Source organism: Jaculus jaculus, chromosome 9 (assembly GCF_020740685.1).
Source record: "Jaculus jaculus isolate mJacJac1 chromosome 9, mJacJac1.mat.Y.cur, whole genome shotgun sequence".
In the NCBI taxonomy this organism is placed as follows: Eukaryota; Metazoa; Chordata; class Mammalia; order Rodentia; family Dipodidae; genus Jaculus; species Jaculus jaculus.
In genome coordinates, this window is record NC_059110.1 from 55,668,941 (window position 1) to 55,689,608 (window position 20,668).

The window sequence follows — 20,668 nt, forward strand, 5'->3', positions numbered from 1 at the left end:
AGAGGCAAACAGAAAAGTTCTTTCTGCCAGACCAAGAAACAGTTTTATGTTCTCTTTCTCTGGCCCCCCAGCCAGGCTGTGTGTGTGGTGGGGGAGCCAGATTCATGTGTGTCTTTGTGGCTGAGCCAAGGGAGGCAGAGCAGAGCAGCAGAGCCAGAAAAAATAGAGGGTAGCTGCAGATCAGTTTAAAGGTCTAAGGTATATTACAATCTTTCTGAATAATATCTTCTGGTCTGTGAATTTCATTCACAATATAAGGATTCATTATACAAGAATCTGGAGATATCCCAAAATTATCAGTGTGTGGGCATATGATGTTGGTGTATTGACAAGGAACTCCAATTCCAGTTTCTTCCTTCCTTCCTTCCTTCCTTCCTTCCTTCCTTCCTTCCTTCCTTCCTTCCTTCCTTCCTTCCTTCCTTCTTTCTCTCTTTCTCTCTCTCTCTCTCTCTTTCTTTCTTTCTTTCTTTCTTTCCTTCCTTCCTTCCTTTTTTGTAACCACCACCACAACAAAAATCTACCTAAGTTCATTTTAGAAAATATGAACGATGGTATGTTGAAAAATACAAGGAACATTGTGTATCTGTGTTGATTTGGATTAAAAGGCTTGTCACCTCCTTACATTGTACACATAAACAATGTTTTTCCACCCTATTATGCTTTAAATTTCAACTTCAGGATGTGAAAAGTAAACACAAAATTCTTAGCATGAAATATTAACAAAAAAAAATTCATGAGATTATATGTCATGCCTGTTAGGATTTCATCTTCTACTTTGATTCAATAGTTTGCACTATTCTTGGCATTCCTGAAGCAAAAATTATTTTGTAATCAGAGGAAAACAAAGAGAATAACATGAAACATAGATCTAGTACAAAAATATCATTTAATAAATATGATAAAAGCACATTTTAATGACTTGGAGATTAATTTTAAATAATATTGACATGAATAATACTATACGACATTAACACTGACATATTAACTATGCCATGTGCCATTTTCAAGGATTTCACAATTTAACAGATTGCTACAAAGAAGATTTGAATTTGAAAACCTTTAACATTTAATAGAAAATTCTTTAATAGAATAAAAATATTAAATAAGCCTCAAAATCATTTTTGAGACCAGAAATTAAAAAGGAAAATGGAAAACAACTCAATATTGAATAATTTCCTATTGCTCATTTTAGAGGGAAAATATTATGTGTTATAAAGAAAAAAAGGATTAAGTAAGTAAAGCTAGAATATCATTTATTTGAAACAGACAAGATTAAACTCTGACTGTCAAGTTGTTTATAGCAGAACTAAAAAACAAACACGATGAAATAAAGAAAGAAAGAAGTAGCAATAATGGATAACCTACCAAAAAAAAAATTGTCTTTTGAGGGCTATATCCCATGATTAACATCCTGCTCAAATTGCTTGAAGCCGATGAATCACAGTGTGATACTTTGACTGCATGTCACTATAGATGACATTTCAGAATTCTTCCATTCATGTTACTTTCTAAACTGCTTAAGCAGCATGAAATCCAAAATTTTGTGTCATGTTTTGATCTCTTGAAGAGCTTTCTGCTTTTATTTTGTTCTGTTGTAGTTGTTTTCTTTCATTTAATTAGTTTCTATGAAAGTCACCAATTTTTGTTACCATATAGGTTTAATTGAACAAAATCAATATAGAACTGTTACAGTGTCATGACTAAAATGACTAACAGGCAGTAAGCCTGTGAGAGGCCAGGTTAGCCACATGTAGACAAGATGGTTCTTGAGGGAAGGACCTTACTTCATACACTTGCTACGCCTATCATCTCAGTTTACTAGCCTATTTTAGCTTACTCCACCTACTTCAGTCCTAGGACTCAACTCACCCAATCTGATCTCTCTTGAATGTGCACTCTGCCCAGGTATGGGTGGATTTTCTCCTTTGAGTCCAAGCCAACTGGCTAGGATACCTGACGCAGGAGTACCCACCACTTTCTGAACATGGACTCTAAAAAATATTGTTAGACCCATGGAGAAGAGCTTCTCCTCCCTGGCCCTTCTTTGAGCTGTACATAAGTCCACATCTGGGTCTTCCTACCAGTAAGTTTATTTCTTTCCACCAACTTCCACAATGGGGAAGGGACAATTTTTATTTATTAACTGTTATTTATTTATTTTGGTGTTTAGAGGTAGGGTCTTGCTTTAACCCAAGTTGACCTGGTATTCACTATGTTGTCACAGGCTGGCTTCAAACTCACAGCCATCCTCCTATTTCTGCCTACTGATTGCTGGATTAAAGGCATGTGCCATAATGGCTCTGGTGCTTTTACTTTAAAAAAAAAATTACTTATTTATTTGAGAGAGAAATAGGAAGAGGTAGACAGAAAGAGAGAATGGGCATACCAGGGTCTCTAGCCACTGCAAACAAAGTTCAGACACATGTGCCCTTTTGTGCATCTAGTTTATGTGGGTCCTGGGGAATCAAATCGGGGTCCTTAGGCTTCATAGGCAAATGCCTTAACTGCTAAGCTATTTCTCCAGCCCTGTTTTTACTTTTTAATCTCTTTGTACAAGTATTTCCTCTCTCCCCACTTTTCTTTCCTTTCTTCAGTCCCCTATTTCCCTCACACACTGTGATATTTGAATAAAATGTGGTGACTTTAAAAAACATTCTCTTTAGACTGGATTGCCAATTCTTTGGTTAATTAACAAACAGGAATTTAGGATTTTGTGTTCCAGGAAGCACTCTGGTCCCTCAAATTTATCCTATCAAGCCCATGCAGTTTTGGATATGGTGCACAATGAGATGAGTTATAAAGAGTATTACTATAATATAGCTGTATTATATAGTAATAATAATAGAATACCAAATGATGCTCTGTTAAGATACCTAATGTGCTGTAGTTATTAGAGCATTTTTAAGAATTTACATATTTTTATTTGAGAGAGAGAGAAAACAGTAGATAGATTTGGCACACCAATGCCTTCAGCTTCTGCAAATGAACTCCAGTCATTTGTGCATCTGGCTTATGTGGGCCCTGGGGAATTGTACCTGGGTCCTTCAGCTTTGCAGGCAAGTACTTTAACCACTAAGTAATCTGTCTAGCCTTACTGAAGCACTTTTAAACTTGAACTTTATTGATATCATTACAATTTTCATTGCTCACATTTGTAAAAGAATATGTGTATGTTTCTTTTAAAATATAACTTTTATTTAAAGGATGAAAACTCTTGTTCTAAGTTTTATTTGTCCTCCTCAGCTTAAAAGTTAAGTTCATAAGCAAAAATACATAATAAGTAAATGAGTGTCTGCTTTTAAATTATCTTTACTTCCTCACAACTATGTTCAGCACCACTGTTTCTAATAACTGAGCTTGAAAATATTCTATAATTTCTTATATTTAATGGGTTTTCTTTTGATTTTATGTGTTTGTGTACATATATGTGTATATGTCTTTTGTCTCTGACTTAATGTTAATATTTTCAGTAATCTGTTCATTCACATTATAATCTCTACTTTTAAGTAGACTAAACATTAGTTTGATTTACTGCTTTGAATGTCACCAAAAATTATGTGTAATTCTTCACTCTTTCCCTTTTCTATTGCATATTCTGAAATTAATCCCTGACATATAAAAAGCTCACTCAATCATCTAGGCCATTTTTTAAACCTGAAGTGATATACCTTTAACTTCTAAATAGGAATCTAGGAAGTAAATTTACTAATTTAAAACAATTATAATTATTTTAATAAAGCTTTCAGGATGGTAATATGAATAAAAGCCAATGGCATGTATAAATATGAATATATTAGCTATATGACAGCAGAAAATATATCAGTTTTACTCATGAAACTGTAAAAAGGTTAACTAAGGACTGTCTTAGGAAATTATACTTCCTGTTTTGAATTACTAAAAGCTTTAAAATAACAAGGAAAAAATATGACCAGACCTGAGAAATAAATATTGGTATTTGATGTGGCCTTTTGAATTTTCATTCATGGGTTACATTAGCTGAAGAGGATGGCTATACAAGGCACCTCAATGGCATCTATTAAATAGCATTTTTAAAGTTTTCTTTTTGTTCTTTAATAACACAGTTTTATTTACCTCCCCTGTCTTCTTTCTCTGCCCATCTTCCTAGTCCTCACCGTGCTTTTACCCTTGCACCCCCAGAATCTTTGACTTTCTTATCTCTTATGATCTGCCACCTTCTCTAACCTTTACCCCAGAAGTCTCAGAATGACAAACACTGCATGCTCTCTCATATGTAGATGTTGAATGAGAGTGTAAATATACATGCAACTAACTAGAAAGGAAATCATGAAATTGGGGAAATTTTGTTTTCTTGTACCTGAGTTATCTCACGTAATATGATCTTTTTGGAGTCCATCAATTTTCTTTTTTCTTTTTTTTTTTTTTTCGGTTCATACCTTTTTATTGAGCCTTTGAGTTTACATTGTAAAGTACAAGGAAAAACAGTTCTCTTTAATATTTTACACAGCTATAGCAAAATACATGGGACTATATGACTTATAAGGGATTACATCTCTCAAAAACTGGGATCAAGTAAACAACAATGAATTTTCCAGTTGACATTTCCCTTATAATAATAGTAAGCTCTAATTGGTTATATAAGTTTCAATGCCAAGTCTTATCATTGTTGATAATGTCTAGACCTCTGAAGCACTGCTATTTCAATCAATATCTACTAGTTCCACTTCAAAAGTGAGTTTTGCATTTGGTGGAATTTTGGCGTCAGGTTGTCCTTTCTTTCCATAAGCCCATTCTGGTTCAATCTCTAGTCGAGCCTTTTCTCCTTTACTCATAGTCAAGAGTGCTTCATCCCAGCCTCTGATAACCTTGCCTACTCCAACCTTAAAACTTAAAGGCTTGGCATTTTTCTTCTTCTTTGAGCTTGTTTGAATATTGGTATCAAAAACAGTTCCATCCTGTAGTGTTCCTGTGTACCAGCAGTGAACAACATCTCCCTTTTTGGGAAAGTTTGTTTTATTTCCTTTCTTAAGAACAGATTTTGTATATTTTGGTGGACCCTCATCCAGATTCTCCTCAGATTTCGTTTCTTTGGGTTTATCTTCACTAAGCTTCACATTTTTCACTTGCTCAGATACTTTACTTATACTTTCAGTACCCTTGAAACACTTACTTTCAAGATGATGGTTATAGGCTGTAACCAAATGGTTCTTATTAGCTGTTTTAGCTACATTTTTAATGTTTCCTAATAATTTATGCTCTTCAAGAAATGAATCTGAACCGTGATCCTGCAGAAACTTGATTATGTCCTTCTTAGGCAGCTGCTCCCTGTGCTCCACTGCCCACGCCGCCTCTATCTTCCCCCGTTGCAGCCACTGCACTCGAGTCCATCAATTTTCTAATTAATTCAATAATTACATTTTTCTTTATAGTTCAGTAGAACCACATCATATGGATAACCGTGTAGGGTGAAAACTTTTCCCTGGGAATACATGAACACAAGTCTATTGACTCAAGATAAGTTACAGATGGCAGACCAAAGCATGATTACACTCAAGTCCAACTTGGTGAACCAAAGAGTTTATTGTGATAACTTATATGAGTGAGGGCCTACAGGGGCAGTGATGATTTCATGATGAAAATTCCATGACAACATAGGTGATTTCTTATTATCAGAGGGGTGTGGCTCTGATAGGTGATTGTAGCTGTAATCTCCTCCAGCCTGGGAAGCACAGCAAGTACAAGGCAGAATGTGACTTTACAGAGATGCACTGCCCACACCTAGAGCTCTGCACTGTACTGAAAGGTTCTGGTCACAACAGCCATTGTCAGAGCATAAGGATAGACAAGAACTCTAAGATGCAGCTGCAGGTTGGCTGCTACAGCAGGGGCTGGATGGCAGAGCAAGACCTACTAAGGTGGGTTTGGTCAGTGTGCATCTGGAGCCCAGTTCTGCCCTCCCAGCCTGCAACACCAGGCATCCAAAAGTTGGGGAGGTGGAAAAAGAGGAACCTTGCTGCCAGACTCACTTGAAGAAGGAACATCCTCTCCTCTGCATCTGAGAAAATGAGATAAGGTTGGGTCAAGGGAGCCCTTCTATGTCAGGGAGACCAGAGTGTCTGAGTGTGTTTCCATACACTCAGACACTCTGCCAGTGAAGGGGGAAAAAAAAGGACCAATGAGCAACAGGACCCATCATTAGCATAAGATAAAGGGAGGATATAAAACCAGGGATCCTAGAGCATGCTCAGAATTCCAACTCTAGGAGCTTCCCATCCAGAAGGGAGCTTATACTGCATTTTTCCTTCATTTTCTCCAAGTCTACAAGTTTCAGCCTTTCTGGGCACCCAACCCTTTGTGTGTCTTAAAGAACCAATCCAAATTCCTAGACAAAAAGATGGCACCAGACAGTTCCCCACATCAATGGCAGCTAAATTTCATGAATAAAATGCATGCCACGCAGGTGAGAGTCTCACCCCTTCCAGCAGTTTACCCTTTATATAACCTTTGGTAGGTGTCCTGTGATCTTCTAGGATTCAGCCTTCCCTTTGCTGACCTTCTGAGCCTCCGTCTTTGAGGGAGTGTTTTAATTCAGTGTTTCAATTTGGAGGAAATTGCTACACCACACTCCAACCCTTCCTATGGTCTGACATTTTTTTTTTTTTCCATTCACTCTCTCTCAGCATTGGGTAATGTGGTATAAATGTCCATCTATGGCTAAACATTGGGGCATTATGCCACCTCAGCAGTCACTTCTTCTCACTGGCTTAACCAGGTCTTGTGATCAACAAACACTGCCCACTGCAAGATGTTCTCTATGACCTAAGCAGACAGCAGCAGTCATAGTAGCAGTATTGTATGGGTTTAGTCACGGATGTTTAGAAAGCAATTTAACACACACATCATATCCATTCAACAAAACAATAGCTGTTGCTTCTCAAGCCACAGGCTTTTGACCAGGTTTACAGTATCAAACATAATCTCTCCCCCTGCAGGGCAGAACTTAAAACCATTTGAAAAAGTGTTGTTTGTACCCACAACAATCATGTTACTATTGCTCCAGCAGGAACCTCTTGATTGGCATGTTGGTAATGCAGCATACAAGACCCATAGCTTAGCAGGACTCTTGGTGACAATTCTCCACAGATGCCAGCATAGCACTCTCAGGCATTATGAAAGCAGCTAGCAGGGAGGGATCTTCCAGTTTAGTCCCAACCTGATTTCTCCATATTCTATAATTAAAGCATGCCATATCTTCAAAAATAGGGTCTTATCATCTAGGTGGCATGCAATCAACAGCAGTGGCAGTGGCATTAGCCTTTATCATTTAAGGAACCTCTGAGTCTTCTCTGGCCAATTATTCTGAGGAAGAGCTCACCATGAGCACCGGGATCTTTATTTAACAACCTTCTGGCATCTGGACATGTCTTTTATACCCCACACATAGAGAACACTCCATAATGTAGGTATAGTGAAAGACTCCCTGAACAAATACCCCAGTACCTCAGGAAAGTAAACACTAAACCACTGGGACTACATGAAACTCAAAAGCTACTATATGGATAAAACAAATTAAATTAGTCAGTATATTTCCTACAGAATGGGAGAAAAAAATCACCAGTTATACAATGGTCTTATATCTACAATCTATAAAGAACTAAAAAAATATGTGGATAAAAACAAAAAAAAATAAGCATTCCAATCAAAATATGGGGTAGAATTCTCAAAGGCAGAAATACAAATGGTTATTACACATGTAAGATGTATAACACATATAGTCATCAGAGGAATGAAAATCAAAATGACACTGTGTCACACTGGCTGTTCTCTCTCTTCTCCTATGAGACAGCCTGGCAGCTCAAGCCCCAACCAACATCTTCCTATCCCCAACCTCCCAGAGTTGTGCTACATTGTCTTTCGTCGGTCATGAACCTTATATCTGGTTCAGTGACTCAGATAGGAAGTTATTATTTGCCCTCCTGGGCGGCCAGATCTCCTTTCCCCAAACCAGGCCACTGAGCTGCCACTGACTCTCTGATGGCCTGAGAACATCTGCCTATTGTGAACACCCACACTGACCATAATTCTGCTCCCTGTACCCACATCCTCTACCCTCAGTAACTGTCTTTCACAAATTGGCTTACTCTCAGAAGTTTTCTCTCTCTCTCCCTTTCTCTCTCTCTCTGTGTCCTTCTTTTCTAAGCCTTCCTTCACCCTTTCTCCCTTAGGGAGTGTCTCTCATGTCACAGGTTGGTCTGCTGTCATTCTCTCAGAGGTGTATTCCATCTCTTGCTCTGATTTAACCATGCTGGTACATCAGGCCACATTCCTTGACCATTTCTGGGCTACCCATGTCTTTAGAAAGACACACTCTCAAAACCTCAGGACTCTCTCTCTCTCTCTCTCCCTCCCTCCCTCCCTCCCTCCCTCCCTCCCTCCCTCCTCCTCCTCCTCCTCCTCCTCCTCCTCCTCCTCCTCCTCCTCCTCCTCCTCCTCCTCCTCCTTCTTCTTCTTCTTCTCTCTCTCTCTCTCTCTCTCTCTCTCTCTCTCTCTCTCTCCCCCACCAAACCCTGAGGAGTGCTTTCTGGCATGGTTTGCCAGCCTAAGGACACTGTTCCTCATCCTTTTCCCCACCAAACTCCCTCTGCACAGAGAGGAGATGGCAACTTCTGCCCCTCCTCCCACCACCAAACTTGCTAAGCCACTGTCAAAGAGGGAACTAGGGAACAACTCATCCCTCCCCTCTCTCCTTTATTTCTGTCCTCCTCTCTGCTGGGCGTCCTGAGCCACTCTCAGCACCTGGACCAACTGTCACAGCTTCTCTGTCAGCTGCCCTGAATACCTAACTGCCTCAAGCATAAATGACACTGAACTACTATAATTTACACACTCCCACATGCTTGAAGTTTAATCTCCCAAGCTGCTGTGGTCTGCGCAAACCCCAGCCTGGCTAATGACACTGACACCTCTCTCTCTCTCTCTCTCTCTCTCTCTCTCTTTCTCTTTCCCACCCTTCTCTCCTCCTGAGATATCATTCTTCATTACAAATAATTATTCTTTCAGGAACATGCCTCTCTTTTCTCCTTCTCTCTTAGTTACAACAGTATCCTTCTACACCCTTTCCTTCTCCCACTCATCTGAGATGAGAAATAAGACTTCCACAACTGTCCCTACTACCTGCCTGGCTTATCTACTTCAAAACTTAAAGAAATTAAAGCCTCAAGATATCAAACTTCACTATTTAATCTTTTATTAAAACATTGCCTGGCCTCAATATAAATTAAATATTAGAACCATATCTTTTGATTTCCAAATTCTTACTGATTTAAATAAACATTTTCCACAACACTGGCAAGTAGCTTGAGATTACCCTTATTCAAACATCTTTTGCTCTGCATGCCTGTCCTTTCTGTTCTGCTTTCCCTACTCATCAGATGCTTCTAGCCAAGGTGAGACTAAACCCATTTAGATAAAACAACAAAAATTAATAAAAATAACTAAAAATCTATTTTAAACTCTAAATGATTGTGAGTGAATGTGAGATTGAACTTTAACCTAAATTTCAGATACTAATGACCAGTGGTAATCTGTAGAATTTGCATATTCTGGCTGTACTGGTTTGTGACTGCAGTAATGCTTTGATACATAGATTCAAACAACATGTGCTATATAGGGGGATATGCTATGTATGGGATGTACAAACATAACAAGGCTGTAACCCATCCTAGATGGCAAACAACAACACAATGGTGACAGACCTCATGCCACAGTCAGACACGTAGGGTCAAAAAACAAATTGGATCTCAAAGTCTGCCAGGTAAAGGCTAAAAGCCAGACACCTAGGGACTGGCAGGTTTGCTCAATGTTTAGAGATACTTGTTAATGATTGTTTCTACTTCACTGTGATGTAAATTATATTAATGGTGATATGCTGTTGAAATTCATGGTAAGCTGGATTCTGAGAAATGGATCTGCACCCAACTCAGACCCCAAGCACATTTAATACTATGTGTCATCCACACCTTGTTCTTAGGCAAATTGGCCTATTGCCTCTGGACAAGGAAAGGGAAAATGACAAGAAGCATATAATAGTGATTCTTTGTCAGTTTCTCTCTTGTGTAAAATAACTATGAACAAATCATCTTAGTTTGTTATATCATAAATGTGGTTCAGACTTGTCATTAGTAGTAAAACTATTTCCAAGTGTGTCATATTATCTCCAGTGCAGTTATAAAGTTTTACCTACCTTTATAAATCCATGCTTTTAAAATGTGTTGCTTTTACATTCGAGTGTCTCGGCTTCTGTGGCGGTCCTCTAGGTGACTCCTGGGTGACCGGGGGTCTTGGCTCCTGGTCAGGGGTCAGGGCACAACACAAACAATGTAATTTAAACACAAATTGTAGAGATATCTGGTGAAAGCTTAATTTAGTAGTCACTGGTAACAAAACAAGCGACATAAAATTGGTTTATGTTAATCAAGGCAACCCTGAACAGAGTGCATAAGATCGATTGTTATAGATTTCTCTATAAGGATTATGTTGATGTATAATCCAGTTTAGACAAAAGATTAAATCTACTAACATATACACAGGCACATAGATATATTTAAAGGTGATTTTAATTTACTAAAGACAGACTAAAAGGTTTTCATCTTTAAAACCAGAAGTGCTTGTTTATATATGCTACAATAATGGCCAGAGTTTTTTAAGAACAACAAAAATATATATTCCAAAATTCAACTCTGATTTTAGATTACAAACTCAATTAAAATGTCAAAATTTACATGGGTTTCATGCTTACTAGAATAACTCAATTTCTGACAGATTGTTTTATTTGAGTTTGTTGATAGAACATTATAAATTGGTTATAAAAATTAATGACAAAAACCATAGTCATTGTCTCATACTCAAGTTCAGATCCTCCACTGTAAGAACAAAACTGATGGCTTTAGCCAGGACACTAAAACTAAATAAAAATCAGAGTCAATATTTATATTTTTGTTAATAAAAATTGTCTCTAGGATTGTTAACATGTTTTGTTGGTGCTTACAAATGTTAATTAATATATATATATATATATATATATATATATATATATATATATATATATATATGTTTTCTATCTTTCAGATATGGCTTACCATGTCATCAGACAACATAAGTTAAATGTTAGAACAAAATGTTAGGATTTTTACTACTATATTTTAACTAGATTTGTTTTGCTAAAGACAAAAAAATACACACATACCCTACATGCCCATTTTTCTCCTAAGTGCTTAACAACCAGATGTAGTGGCTAGAACCAATAAGGACTTTGAGGTTAAAAGGGTACCTGCTATTTTGGTCCCAGCCCCTCCAGATCAAAAGGGCTCAAGAGATGACAAGACATTTCTTTCTCTAGAGGGCCCTAAAGCTCTTGGTAAGTCATTTATCTTCTTGATCAGAGACGACATGAAGACTCCCAAAATGGATTCCAATCACTATCCAATCTGCAGGAGGAAAGTCAAAACAGAGGGGCAAACTCTTAACACTTCCAAAGGAAGGGAAGCCACATGGTTAGCATAGCCCAAACTCATCCCAGCAGATGGCCCAAATAATGAGAGAGCAATAGAGCTCCTCCCAGGTCCCCAAAAGCCTCCCTTAAAGAGACACAACTGTCTTTCAAGATTTCAATATAAAATTAAACTTTGGCCACCTTTCTTGTTCTTAAATATTCAGTAGAAAAAATATATCCAAAAAGTAAGGTATAACTAAAGGGTTTAACCATCAGCATTGTAGCAGACAGATTTAGGTTCACTGAGATGAACTTCCAGACCAGGCACAGTTATGGAAGAAGGGATATTTATTGAAGCTTACAGATCCAGGGGAAGTTCCATAATAGCAGAAGAAGCTGGTCTGCCTTCACAGGTCCAAGCAGAGAGAGAGAGACATATAAGCCTAAGGGTCAAAAGCCATAGCACACTTCAGGAACTCCAGCTAGGCACACTTTGCATCTCTTTAGATTGAAATTGGAAACCCACCACCACACCTTAAGAACACCCAGTGACATTGCCTCCAGCCAGGTAGTCAGCAGATGCAAACTACAAACAATGAAGAAGTGAATATATTGGAGGCCATCTATTCTATTCAAACCACCACAGGCATCCAGACTGTAACTTTAGACAGACATTATCACTGTAACAAAAATAGGTATACCACACCATTTGGTAAAGTTCTAGATCTTCATGATGATCATGCATGCCACTTTTGCTAATAATTCTGCTAATTTTGGGATTGTGTATTTAACTAAAATCTTAAACTTGCATCCTCTCATCTACAGTTAACTCATACTCAGATGGATCTGTGACAATCCACCTCCATCTACTAACCCCATCCAAACTTCAACTTTTTCATGTTACCTTTCTAGACAACCCAAATATTATTTCAGACTCCTGGCCCCCACCTAACTCAACTACCCTTCTACCTCTTAGCTAAAAAACTTACACACTCCAGTCTAGAGACTTTAGAAGAACTTACCTACCACAACCCCAGAATTTCACTGTCTCCCCTCCCTTACCCTAACCATACTTGGTATATAGATAGAAGTTCTTCTACAACCTCACAGGGGATCCTAATAACATGATATGTATTATTCTAGATGCTCAGATAATGGAGACTGGCACTTTATATGAGGGAAGTATATCATAAAACACTGAGCTTGTCACAGTCCAGTTACCTATACTAATAAAAATAAGTCTTCTCTCCTCTATAGCAGCTACAGAATTGGCTGCAGGGAGACTGGGTCACAGACTATCTCTTATCAACAGTTTTTACAGAACTGAGTACAGCCATTAAGGACTCTGCTATGGCCCTTCACTTGCTACAGCTGCAGCTCACCTCATTGACATCAGTCGTCTTTCAAAACCATGAAGCCCTTGACCTCATCACAGATCAGGGAGGAACCTGTCTCTTCCCAAATGAAGAATGTTGTTATTATATAAACCAATTGGGTAAAGTAAAATTAGAGATAAAAGTCTCTAAAACTCTGACCAACAGACTATCCTGATATCTGACTGCCCTCAAGACCATGGGATATCTTTAGAATTATTTGGCCTTGGCTACTATCATTACTTAGACTATTAATGGTGATATTTATTTTACCCTTAATAGTCACCAATATTTGGAAATGTATCCAAAACTAGGTAAATAATCTCACATACCAGTCATTCAACCAACTTTTATTAACCTGTCCCTCTTCCACTCAATACCAACTTTTAGCCTGTCTCATATTCAGAGGGGACTTGCCAGCCAGTGACACTAACCATCTCCTGAAATACCTGACTACACCCCCTCACAGCAGGAAGCAGCAAAGGGAGACCTGATCAGGCCCCCTTATTCTTAACAAAATGCTGGAATGTTAGGAATGGAGTTGAGATGAAGAAGGGGAATGATAGCAGCCTGACTGATCCAGCTTTAGATGTTTATATTGCCTAACCCTTACTCTCCTGACCTAACAATGCCCTCAGTGATAGGTTTCCTGTCAATCTTATTTTAGAAATTATCTGACTCCTCTCCTGATAGCCACTCATCCTCAGATTGATTACCTCCTCCATTTTCTCCCTGTTCTTCTCATTAATTAGCTTCTTCATTTGGTCCCTGCTCTCCCATGAATTCCCCATTACGTTGTTCTCTGTACCCTCCTCCCAAAGAGCAAAACTATAAAAACCCAAACTACCCAGAGTCACACTAGCTGTTCTCTCTCTCCGCCCATGAGACAGCCTGGCAGCACAAACTCCAAGAAATAGGTTTTGCCCTCCCTCATTCAGAGTGGTCCTGCATGGTCTTTGGTCATTCACAAACCTTACATTGGGGACATTGGGATTTAAGAGAAGAATAAGAGGGAGAATATCAAAGCAGAGACCATATAATTCAGAGAACAAATAAGTAATGAAGAGAGTTATACTCATGTTTATCCCAAATTTAAGAATATTACCCTGGAGCTTGAGAGATGGCTTAGCAGTTAAGCACATGCCTGTGGAGCCTAAGAACACTGGTTCAAGCCTCCATTACCCAGGACCCATGTTAGCCAGATGCACAAGGAGGCTCATGCATCTGGAGCTTGTTTGCAGTAGCTGAAAGCCCTGGCTCACTCATTCTCTCTCTCTGCCTCTTTCTCTCACTGTCTGTCACTCTCAATAAATAAATGAAATAAACAAAAATTTGTAAAAACTAATTAAAAATAGAATATTACACAGGTAGGAGGCCTAGAGTCAATGAGAGCACTCATGCGGTACATCTAGAGTAGTAATGGAAATATGTGGGTAGTATATTCAAAGACCAGAGTAAAATCATGTATGCCATCAAAGTAAGAAGTTATCCCAAACTTATACTTTTATATAATCAGAGGCAAGCAGAAAAGTTCTCCCAGACCAAAAAGCTACTATATTCTTCCTCCCCCACCAGCCAAGCTGAATAAGGCAGAAGCCAGACCCATGGCTGCCCCTGTGGCCTGAACAAAGAGAGATAGACAGATTTGAGCAGAGATAGAAAAACAACTCAGCTGAGTAGAGCAAGGCAGAGCTAACAAGGAAGAAGACAGCAGACTTTATAAGCAAGGGGAAGACCTGATTGGTTTATAGATTTGGAGGGTGGATCTCAGAGTTAGCCCACCTGTGCCAACTTATCGAGGTACCCACCTATAATATGAGCAGCAAGGGACACTGTAGATCAGTCTCAATCTGAGACAAGTTTCATTTCTGACAAGATTTCCATTATTGTGTCAGGGTGAGGTGGCATGTTGTTTGGCACCTCCTGGTTCTCTCTGGGCATCAATATTTAACTGAAACTACTTAAAATTAACTAGCATTCTTATATCCTTCTTCACCGTGTTTATTGAAGCTATGTTCACAATAGCTAGGTAATAGAATCAGCCAAGATACTTATCAACTGATGAGTATGAACTGATAATGAAGATGTTGTTCATATACACAATGGAATTCTACTCATTGGTAAGAGAACATAAAATAATAAAATTTGCAGATGGGTGGAGTTTGAAAAAAATCATTCTAAATGAGGTCACATAGATGCAGAAAGACAAATGCCACATGTACTCTCTCATATGAGGTTCCTAACTGGGATCAACTGGAGATGAATACAAATGTTAGTTAGAAACAAGATTATGGGTAGAAAACTAGAGTGAGACCAGGAGAAAGAAGGAATGTGGAAGGAGGAAAAGAGTGGTTGCCTCATGTGTTGGGCAAGAAACTTAACATTGGGGTATGGAGGTTTAAAGGTTAGGGGGGAGTTGGAGAGGCTGTAACACAAAAGTAAAGAGAACATGAATGAGTTCCATGGAAACCCTCACTCTGGCTAGCATTCTACAAGATATAAGTTATCAATAAAGAGGGAGGACAGATATTCTGGGCAGAAGGTAGAAAAAGCTTATCCTTAACCCACAGACTTTGGCTAGTAAATCCCAAGTCCAGAATTGGGTTGCCCCCCTCCCCCAAACAGTGAACTATTGGCCATAAAGATCAGTGAGGTCCCTAAAACAATGTAGGGACTTCTGGTTAAGATGGCGGCATAGGTACCATGCCAAAGAAGCCTAGGGGGGAAAAGACCAAAAAAACTCAGCAAAATACACACTTTTACTAAAAAGTGAGGTGTATAGGAAATTGAAATGGCAGTGGAGAAGTAAGAGATCCAGAGCATCCAGAGCCTGCACAGGCTAGCAAAAGCGGCCCCGGCAGGTCCACCGACCATGGTGGCGTCGGCATACCAGTGAGCCGCCAGGCTCAGCTTGAACCACAGGAGAAGCCAGGTGTGGGGAGTTTCCACTCACACCAATGCTCTTTGCAACTCAAGAAACATGAAGGAAGAACGGAAGGGAAAAAGGAGTAGCAGATCACAAGGTAGAAGGACACATGGAACAGTGAGAGAACAAGAACAGCTGTGGCTCCCTCCCATCCCCCACAGCCTGTGCTCAGTTCCACTGAACAGAGCAGTGGTCCAAGGACCCAGCTATGCCAACTTGAGCTGACAGCTGGACGCGAGCAGGAGCAGAGTCCCGCAGCAACATCAGCAGCTCTGGCACCAGCAGCAGCAGTCCCAGCAGCGGCAGATCCAGTAGTGGCAGCTTCAGTGGTGGCAGCAGCAGCTCCAGCAGTGGCAGCTACAGCAGCAGCAGCAGTGGCAGCAGCAGTGGTGGATCCAGCAGCAGCAGCTTCAACAGCAGCGGCCACAGACCCAACAGTGGCAGATTTAGCAGCAGCAGCTTCTGCAGCAGTAGTAGTGGCTCCAGCAGCAGGGGTGCCAATCTGCAGGGCCACAGTTGCCAGGCATGGTTGCCCTGTAGGAAAAGCCAGTGCCCAGCTCCAGAAATCAGAACAGCAGCCCAATGACCCAGCCAGCAACTTGGCTGAGACCAAAAACATCCAAGGTAACCTGGATCCTCCACGGAAGGGTCTCACTTAGATACAAGGTGACTTGGATCCCTCAACAGACCAGAAATCTTAACCTCTTTGTTGACAGAGGATCTGCTTGCTATAATAACTACTCTTGCATAAATACCCAGTGCTGTTTTTGATTGAGTGTGTACAGTGTTTAGTTAAATTTTAGAATCTACCTGTATTTTATTCCACTTAGCCTACTTGAATACTCCCATAGCTGGGAAACTCAACCCCTAGGAGCACCTTTGTAGATACTCTGAGAGTCTTAAGAGCCACACCTAACACCTTAAGCTCATACCCTGAAAATATATAACATCAAATCAATTGATACAGCTAAGAATACCCAGCTATCTAGAAAATCCAAGCAATAACTTAATCCAAGATGCAAAAATATATACATTATAGCACAAGAAACACTAAAAAGCAAGACAATATAAATCCACTTAAAAGTATTAATGTATCAGAAATGACCTCCAGTGAGAACGAGTTAGAGGAAATGCCTAAGATGGATTTCAAAAGAATGATTGTAAATATGTTCAAAGAAGTCAAAGAACAAATCGAAGGAATCAAGGAAGAAATCAAAGAGGAAATCAAAGGAATCAAAGAAAAAATCAAAGAAGATGTAGGACACCAATTTAATGAAATAAAGAAGGCAATACAAGACATAAATAAGGAAATAGAAATAGTAAAGAAAATCCAGTCAGAATTACTAGCAATGAAGAACACAGTTAATGAAATAAAAAACTCTGTAGAGAATCTCACCAGTAGAATGCATGAAGGAGAGGACAGAATATCTTAGCTAGAAGACCAGGTGGCACATCTAATACAGTCCAACAAAGAGAAAGACAAACTTACAGAAAGGTATGAGTGGGAATTTCAAGATATTCAGGACACTATGAAAAGCCCAAATATAAGAATTTGGAGCATAGTAGAAGGAGAAGAATTCCACTCCAGAGGCATAGTAGGCGTACTCAACAAAATCATAGAAAAAAACTTCCCCCAAATTGGGAAAGAGGTGCCAAGGCAGATACAGGAAGCCTTTAGAACCCCAGCAAGACAAAACCTGGAAAGAACCTCTCCTCACCATATTATAATCAAACTACCACACAATCCAAAGGAAAAAAAAAATATTGAAAGCAGTTAGAGCAAAAAATCAAGTTACCTACAAAAGCAAGCCCATCAGGATTACAGCAGATTATTCAACACAAACTTTTAAAGCCAGAAGGGCTTGGAGTGACATATTCCAAGTTCTGAAAGATAACAATTGTCAACCAGGTTATTTATCCTATAAAGCTATCCATTCAAATACACGGAGAAATAAGGATATTCCGTGACAAAAATGGGCTAAAGGAGTAGTTGCAGACAAAACCAGCTCTACAGAAAATACTTGATAGAATCCTCCTTGCTGAAGAAAAGGAAAAGCACACATATAAGGAACATGAAAAACAAGCAATACTCAAATACTAGTTAACACAAGAGAGAAAAGGTAGAACTGGAACCACAAAAAGAAAAAGAAATGGCAAACATAAATACATACCTTTCAATAATATCTCTTAATATCAATGGCCTCAATGCCCCAACCAAAAGACATAGGATCCTACAATTTGTTGTCTCCAAAAAAGTCACCTTTCGGCAAAGGATAGACATTATCTTAGGGTGAAAGGTTGGAAGACGGTGTTTCAAGCAAATAAACCTAGAAAACAGCAGGCGATGCTATTCTAATACCGGACAAGGTAGACTTCAGTACAACATTAGTCAAGAAAAATAAGGAAGGTCACTTTATATTGATAAGGGCACACTCCAACAGGAGGACATTACAATCCTAAACATATATGCACCTAGCATGGGTCTCCCAAATTCATCAAACAAACACTATTAGAACTAAGGTCACAGATAACACCAAACACGGTGGTGGTGGGTGACTTTAACACTCCACTCTCATCAATTGACAGGTCATCCTGGGAAAAAATAAACAGAGAGGCATCTGGACTAAATGAGGTCATAGAAAGAATGGACCTAACAGATATATACAGGACATTTCATCCAAATGCTCCAGAATATACATTCTTTTCAGCAGCACATGGAACATTCTCTAAAATAGACCATCTATTAGGTCACAAAGCAAGTCTTAACAAATGCAGGAAAATTGAAAGAATTCCTTGCATTCTATCTGATCACATGGAATCAAACTACAAATCAGTAGCAAGAAAGGCTATAGAGCATAAACAAAATAATGGAAACTAAACAGTACACTACTAAATGATGAATGGGTCAATGAAGAAATCAAGAGGGAAATCAAAAAAAAATTATAGAGGCAAACGATAATGAGAACACAACATACCAAACTCTCTGGTACAGAATGAAGGCAGTTCTAATAGGTAAATTTATAGCCTTAACTGCCAATATTAAGAAATTAGAAAGGTCACAAGTAAACGACCTAATGCTTCACCTTAAAGCCTTGGATAAAGAAGAACAAGGCAAACCAAAAATCAGTAGACAGGAAGAAATAATACAGATTAGGGCAGAAATTAATGAAATAGAAACAAAAAAAAATCGAAGAATTAATGAAACAAAGAGTTGGTTCTTTGAAAGCATAAACAAGATTGATAAACCCTTAGCAAATCTGACAAAAAAGGAGAGAAGAGACACAAATTAATAAAATCAGAGATGAAAAAGGTAACATCACAACAGATTCCAGAGAAATTCAAAAAATCATAGGGACATACTATAAAAACATATGCTCCACAAAGTATGAAAATCTGAAAGAAATGGATGATTTCTTGATTTATATGACCTACCTAAATTAAATCAAGATGAAATTAATCACTTAAATAGACCTATAACAAACATGGAGATCCGAATAGTTATCAATAATCTCCCACCCCCCAGAAAAGCCCAAGCCCAGATGGATTCACTGCTGAATTTTACCAGACCTTCAAGGCAGAGCTAACACAATTGCTTCTTCTGCTTTTCCATGAAATAGAAAAAGAAGGAATTTTACCAAACTCCTTCTATGAGGCCAGCATCAACCTGATACCAAAACCAGGCAAAGATAGAACAAAAAAAGAAAATTACAGACCAATCTCCATCATGAACATAGATGCAAAAATTCTCTACAAAATATTGGCAAACAGAATACAAGAATATATCAAAACAATAATTCACACTGACCAAGTAGGCTTTATCCCAGGGATGCAGGGATGGTTCAATATATGCAAATCTATAAATGTAATACATTATATAAGTGGGTTGAAGGACAAAAATCACATGATCATCTCATTAGACACAGAGAAAGCCTTCGACAAAATTCAACATCATTTCATGATAAAAGTCCTACAGAGACTGGGAATAGAAGGAACATATCTCAATTCAATAAAAGCTTTTTATGAGAAGCCTACAGCCAACCTATTACTAAATGGGGAAAAACTGGAAGCTTTTCCACTAAAATCAGGAACAAGACAAGGGTATCCACTGTTCCCATCTTTATTTAATCTAGTTTTGGAAGTCTTAGTCATAGCAATAAGGCAAGAGACACACACAAAGGGATACAAATTGAAAGGAAGAGATCAAGTTATCATTATTTGCAGATGACATGTTTCTATGCATAAAGGACCCTAAAGACTCTACTAGCAAACTCTTAGAGCTGATAAAAACCCACAGCCATGTAGCAGGATACAAAATAAATTCACAGAAATCAGTAGCCTTCATATATGCTAAAAACAAATACACAGAGTATGAAATCAGATAATCATTCCCATTCACAATTGCATCAAAAAAAAAGTACCTTGGTATAAACCTAATCAAGAAGTAAAGCATCTTTACAATGAGAACTTTAAAATACTCAAGCGTGAAATTGCAGAAGACACTAGGAAGTGGAGAAACATCCCTTGTTCCTGGATTGGAAGAATCGATATTGTGAAAATGGCAATCTTACCAAAAGCAATCTACACATTTAATGCAATCCCTATCAAAATTCCAAAGGCATTCTTCATGGAAATAGAAAAAAAAAAAAAAACAATCAAAAATTCCTTTGGAATCACAAAAACCTAAAACAATGTAGGCCATTACCAAAGACTTGATTACCTGCCAGAGCTGAAAAGTAAGGCTCTGTGCTAAAGACACTACAGGCTGGGGTCATAGGACATGGGAATACCATGTTGGAACCAAAAGGGAAATTAGCTCCCTCTATGCCTAGCCCTCATAGGGCTGGAAAGCCATTTTGAAGTCACAGTGGACAATAGTCATCAAGAGCATGAATAAGCACG

The 20,668-nt window shown here is 38.7% G+C and overlaps 1 protein-coding gene across 1 annotated transcript; it reads right to left on the minus strand.

Moving 5' to 3' along the window:
- Positions 1–4,667: 4,667 nt before the first annotated feature.
- LOC101607075 (peptidyl-prolyl cis-trans isomerase FKBP3-like) lies at positions 4,668–13,634 on the minus strand. Its single transcript, XM_045159510.1, has 2 exons — positions 13,560–13,634; positions 4,668–5,351 (listed from the first exon to the last, which is right to left on the minus strand). Exons 1-2 carry the CDS (start codon positions 13,632–13,634, stop codon positions 4,680–4,682), a joined length of 747 nt encoding a protein of 248 aa, XP_045015445.1. The 3' UTR covers positions 4,668–4,679.
- Positions 13,635–20,668: the final 7,034 nt, after the last annotated feature.